This window comes from Trachemys scripta, chromosome 15, assembly GCF_013100865.1.
Source record: "Trachemys scripta elegans isolate TJP31775 chromosome 15, CAS_Tse_1.0, whole genome shotgun sequence".
NCBI lineage: Eukaryota > Metazoa > Chordata > Testudines > Emydidae > Trachemys > Trachemys scripta.
Genome location: NC_048312.1, coordinates 3736232 through 3742008, shown reverse-complemented (window position 1 = coordinate 3742008; position 5777 = coordinate 3736232). Strand labels below are relative to the sequence as shown.

General features: G+C 41.6%; 1 protein-coding gene across 1 annotated transcript in view; it reads right to left on the bottom strand.

Moving 5' to 3' along the window:
• Positions 1-202: 202 nt before the first annotated feature.
• MMAB (metabolism of cobalamin associated B) overlaps positions 203-5777 on the bottom strand; it is a gene marked incomplete in the record, with an annotated part of 10520 nt that continues 4945 nt past the window's right edge. Inside the window, 8 exon segments of the mRNA XM_034790643.1 lie at positions 203-801; positions 1162-1221; positions 2069-2133; positions 2493-2590; positions 2853-2925; positions 3667-3724; positions 4501-4594; positions 5354-5415. Coding sequence (XP_034646534.1) covers positions 714-801; positions 1162-1221; positions 2069-2133; positions 2493-2590; positions 2853-2925; positions 3667-3724; positions 4501-4594; positions 5354-5415 — 598 coding nt within the window.

Sequence of the window (5777 nt, the reverse complement as noted above, 5' to 3'; positions counted from 1 at the left end):
GTGGATGTACTGGAGTTGTCAGAAGCAAGTGATTCCTCACAGATGTATTAGGGCAGGCAAAGAGTGCCCAGACAGTTCTTAGCACTTTCCTGTAAATCTACAAAGTGTTTCCTCCAGCTCCAGCCAGAACTGATGGACTGAAGGCAACTTAAAAGGGAAAAGCAGGCAGGGTTTGGTAGTAAAGTGAGACAGTTTAAAGCCCTTTGGTGTAAGTAAATCACATTTATTTTTCAGAGCTTCTGGATTGGGCTCCTTAATCTGTGCACACTTCCTGTTTGTGTTAAGTACTCTAAACCTTTACAAGCAGCTAAATGCTTTTTCTCTCTTCCTTTCATCAGAGAGCTTTCAATCACAGCTGCCACCGCTCTGAGCATTAAACTGTGTTTGTAAAGATGGTATTGTTTTTCTGAAGCTTTTGAAGCCTCCTAGCTCACACCCCAGCCTGAGTCAAACACAATGTGAAGCAGTTTTGAAAACAATTCAGAATCTGACACTTTGATCTGGACGCTAGCGCAAAGGTGGTGAGTTTTACAGAAGGGCTGCATGTTTTCTACAGTGTTATAAACAAGTTCCTGAATGATTTTATTGTGGGGAATTGGTGGCATTTCACATTTTGAATTCATGCTCATTCTCTCCTCTCCGCCTTGCCTGCAGAAGAAAACTTGGCTGGATTTAGCTTTTCATGATCTAGAAAGTATAGTCCCATCTCCAATTTATGGTTCACTTTTTGCATATATTTTCTCTTCCTTCCCTTCCTTCATTGCAGCATAACGTGCCAAAATGAAGAGAAAATCACTAAGCCTGGAAAGCAAGGAGAGAAAGTAGTTAAGAAATGTACATTTATCATCAGATATGTTTGTATCGAGTGCTACATATATCTATAAACAACAGTGTACTGAATTACAGCACTGGGAGCTGCAAGTAAAACAAAGCAACAGGAGACAGAGAAAACAGAAATGCCCCCCAAAATGGCATTCAAGAAGAGAATCACATGATTGTTCCTGCAGGAGCCCAGTTAAAACATAGACAAGCTAAAATCTTAACCTGAAGTGAGAGCTTCTCTTGGGTACCCCGCTGTTCTCCCCTTGAATACTAAAGGAAACCACAATGTAGAGTCTCTGAAGCCTTTATGGCAACCAAGAATAATAGAATCTGTTTTACCTGTTCAAGTATTTGGCCACGTTTGCATCTGCCTCTCCTCCTTGTACTAAAGGAACAACACTAAAAAGGAGAGTGAAAAACAATTTCATGTTATGTTTAATCTATTACTCTGAATACACACCTTAATAATAGATGTGTCTTTGAGGTGTGCAGATGCGTAAAACCTTGAGTGGTCACAGTACAGCCTCAGTATTAATTTCCAGTTTAATTCCAGTACAGAAGGGATTATAGTCTAAAAATTAACTCTGACCATAAAATCCAGGGATTGCTACATGCTTTAACCAATCAATGACAAACAGTGCTTAAGCACAGATTCTGTTTCTGTATAGAATGTAGAAGAGAGAGAGAGAACCCGTTATGTGAAAAAGCATCAGTATTGATGGCAGCGGCTTATAAGAATAATTATTACCAGTGACTATACACCACTAAGCTCATTATCCCCTACAGGACTGGACTCAGTCTTTTGGCTTTCTACGGCTCTTATGTTGATATGCATGTTTTACACTAATTGCTTTTAACAAGAGGCCATAAGATATTTGTATTTTTGCTGCCGAGATAATGCTGCTCAGTTCTAAAAGTTTGTAGACGCTAGTTTACAAAATAAATTCTAAAGTTAAGCAACTACAAGGATGCACTTTTACTCCTTGGCACGACCTTGCCTGTTGCTCCCACAGGATCCAGTACAGCTGATGCCGAAGGCTGAAGCCAGTTTTTTTGCTGTGATTGCATCAAAAAAGCTAGAGGAGAGCTCTTTAATTAAACAGATCTTTATCTCCCGTTCTGCTGCCATTCTAACAGCATTTGCCTCAAGATCAATTGCATCAGATACAGTTTTAAATGGCTCGGAAGCTGCAGCAACTCCCTGGGCTCAGATAGCTTTTTCCCTCAGCCGCCTTCTTATACTTACCACCTCTCTGCTCTGCGGCAGACGGCTCTGGAGAAATGAAGAGCAGCACTACTTTTACCTCCAGACTGAAACAACATTAAAAATGCGTAAGGGCTTTGTACCAGAAGCCACATCCAGCTGCATAGAACTTAAATGTATGACATTTTACACAAAATAAAGACATTTTCAGAAGCTATAATAGCCATCTGAATGCCACATTTCTGCTGGATATTTAAATACGATTGCAGATGGAGACGGAAGAGGGTTAGCTCAATCTCTTCCACCCCTACAGCCTTCCTGTATTTGTACACATACTGGAAGAGGACAGCATGTGGTGGACCAACCTCAATGTTTAATATCAATTAACTGAGAGTGGGTTTCTGGTGAAGTCTTCAATCAAATACCTAGCAAAGAGGTTCAGTAAAATGTACGAGCCGATACCTACAGGCAAAATGAAAGCAGTGAGAGGTGGAAGTTGGTCTGAATATTTATCAATCCACTGCTCCAGCTCCAGCACTGGCTTTTCACTAAATGATGTCCGTTCTATAGAGGGAAAGAGGAAACAACTAAAATAATACAAAAATAAATCAATCCACCAGATGGATCTTGCATTTTACATTTGTCATACTGAGTACTCCTTAGAGAAATGTAAAAAATTTACACGTCTCCCACAGATTCCATCTTCTACAGCAAACGCTAACAGAAGTACACAAGTAGTATCGCTAACTAAACAACCTGACCTACAACGAGGGCATTTTTTAAAAATTCAGAGCTGTTATCTGAGGTAAAATGATTTGAGGATTACTTAAGTGAGCCTCCCTGGCTGAGGAGAGAGGAGTTGCAATGTTGGAGCCAACGTCCTGCAGCATACACTGGACCTAGAGGTAGTGAAAAATGAAAGTATGCGTTACAGTCAAAGCACAGACAATGAAATTACACGTGCAGAGATGACATCTGACACTCCAATAAGACATTCTAGAGGCCGTGTGGTAGGGATTCTCAGATACGGTGACCAGACAGCAAGTGTGAAAAATCGGGATGGGGTTGGGGGGTAATAGAAGTCTATATAAGAAAGAGACCCAAAAACTCAGGACTGTCCCTATAAAATCAGGACATCTGGTCACCCTATTCTCAGAGCCTTTAATCAGGTGATATTGACCACTTCTGCAGTGTGAAGCTAATTAGGAAATGCCAAATGTACCCTCCGTGTGAGCTGTTTTCCACTGTGATACACAGTCCTGTTTACCTCAGGCAGCTTGGCTTAGTATTTATGTTCTCTTGGTTTCAATTTGAGAATGCATAACAACAAGGCTTAGTCTGTGCCCAAGATTGTGCATAATAATTAATATGAACCATCTCGATGACACGCACACACACACATTCAACTGATTTCCTTTTCTGTATAGAGAGAAAGAAGCATCCTGTTTCTTCAGGTAACAAAGAGATTTTCAAGTCTGCCTAAAGGATTTATGCAGAATTCCCACTGACTGCAATGGGACCTACAAGCCTAAATCTCCTAGGTGGCTTTAAAATTTTAGACCAAGAGTTTAAGATCTCAGCATTCTAATAATACAGATGTAATGGTCATGTTAGACATAGAGCATGTAGTTACTACTCACTTTGTGAAGTTGTTCGACAAATGTGTGGCCACTTTCCTGGCTTAATTCACTAGCAACCCTAGATTAAGACGAAGCAGAGAGTTAGCGCTAGGACAGAGGAGACTTGTTTGGCACATACCTTATATTTATGGCTCATTGTACACTCAGTATTACATGCACAGGTTCACAAGGAGCATTGCCTTGCAACATGGAACAAAGTAGGACTCTCAACACCTAAAAAGAAAACACCAATTCAAAAACATATCTGCATGACTATCCGCTGCTTTCTGAATTGTGTCCATATAAATCAGAGGTACAAATGCAGTACATTTCTTCCTGTATTCAGGAACTGCAGAGGACGGACACAGCTGATCCACTAGCAAGTTTTGATTGATCAAGAAGCAAATTCTCTTCTTCAAAGAGAGAGATCAAACTGAATGAATATTATGGTTGGGCACACTTTTTTTCTTACAAAACAATTAAATGGACATTAAATGCCCTTGGCTAGTTCAGTTGCCAGTGTAGCTCAGGATGTATTTACAACTTCCCCTACAGGCTGACAATATTTCTACCTTCGCCCTTTCTTTAAAAGAAAACAACTCCTCCAAATAACACCAAGAATAAACAGCGTGCACACTCCCATCAGAACATACTTCTCAAGCTTTGCTGCATCTTCACATCAGTAGATGGGCTTGTAGGCCTTGTTCTATGTCTGCAGTGTTCATGACTGTCAGGTATCAGCTTATCAAGGTAAATGAAGACGACAAGCTTTTTGGCACTGTGTCTTCATATAAGAGCTTTAGCAATACCACAGTAAACAAAAATCAAAGATGAAAGAATTCACAGTTTTGTTACCCAATAGCAGAACTCAATTCATCTGTTGTTCCCAAAGCTTCAAAGACCTGATCATCTTTAGATCGCCTCTCCCCAGTGTATGTGCTGGAAAACCCTTTAAAAACAAGCAATAGCAACAAGAGGAAAAGGGATTGGAACAGACAAAGCTGCAAATTTTAAAATATGAAAACTCACTGCAGTCTATGCTAGGTGACACCCAGCTAGCAGCAGCTTTAGATTTATAAGACCCTAAATCTCAAGGGCCTCCACCACTGAACAGCTGATTGCTTCTGTGACACAACAAGTGATGGACCCCCCACCCAACATCAGTTTCTTCCTGTTTGGCGATGGTGTCACAGACCAACAAAGCAACATGCCAAAGACTTTTTCAGCTAACCCATGGACCTATGTGTTACTTTAAGTAAGACACCGTAACCTCCCCCCCTCCTTCCAAATGTAGGAACAGCCCAGCATGTGCAGGACAGTCAAAGATTCACTGAAGCTGTAGAGTCAAGATTTTTTAAACACAAATAGCGTTAGGCACTAAGAGGGCACATGGAACAGGAAAACAACCATTTAATTTCTGTAGGGACTACAGTCCAAGAAGCTTTCCCCTTGGTGATTGCTAGAAAGTCACCTGACAATTCTAAATACAATAAATAGCATGTCAGAGGACCCCTTGGCTTATCTGCTGTATTAGATAAGCGTTCATTAGAACCTGCCATGAATTAAATTGGCGAATACATTAAAATTAATTCAGAACTATGTTTTGGGACTATAAAATGCCATATAAGGGCCTTTGTTGTTTATTATATTTTTACCCGGCTATGAGGATATTGTAGCCTCTAGATTTTAAGTGCAGCCCAGACACTACCTTTGTCTCCTGTTCTTGTGTAAATCTTTGGAACGTGGGTTGTCTTGGGTTTGATTTCCAGGCTAGACACAAAATGAAACCGTTATGAGTTCAGTAGAAATGACACTTTAACATGCAGTTGTTGGCAAGCTGATGACTGATTTATAGAGATGGCCGGACACTGCTGTTAACGCCAGACTCTCCAAGCAGTGCCCTGGTTACTGCCCCCATCTCCCCCTTTCCTCTTAGCAGAGAGCTCGGGAAGGCAACTGGGGCCAAAGGGCGAGTTTTGCTTTGGCCCGCTCGTGGGCACAGCCCGGTTCACGCTGCCACGGGCCGGTTCGGGGGGATCCTAAGAAGTGTCCCATTTTCCTAGACACAGACACAGGAGCGACTTTACATCGGGGGGGAGCTCGGCGCAGCCCCGGGGGGCGGGGCCCAGGCT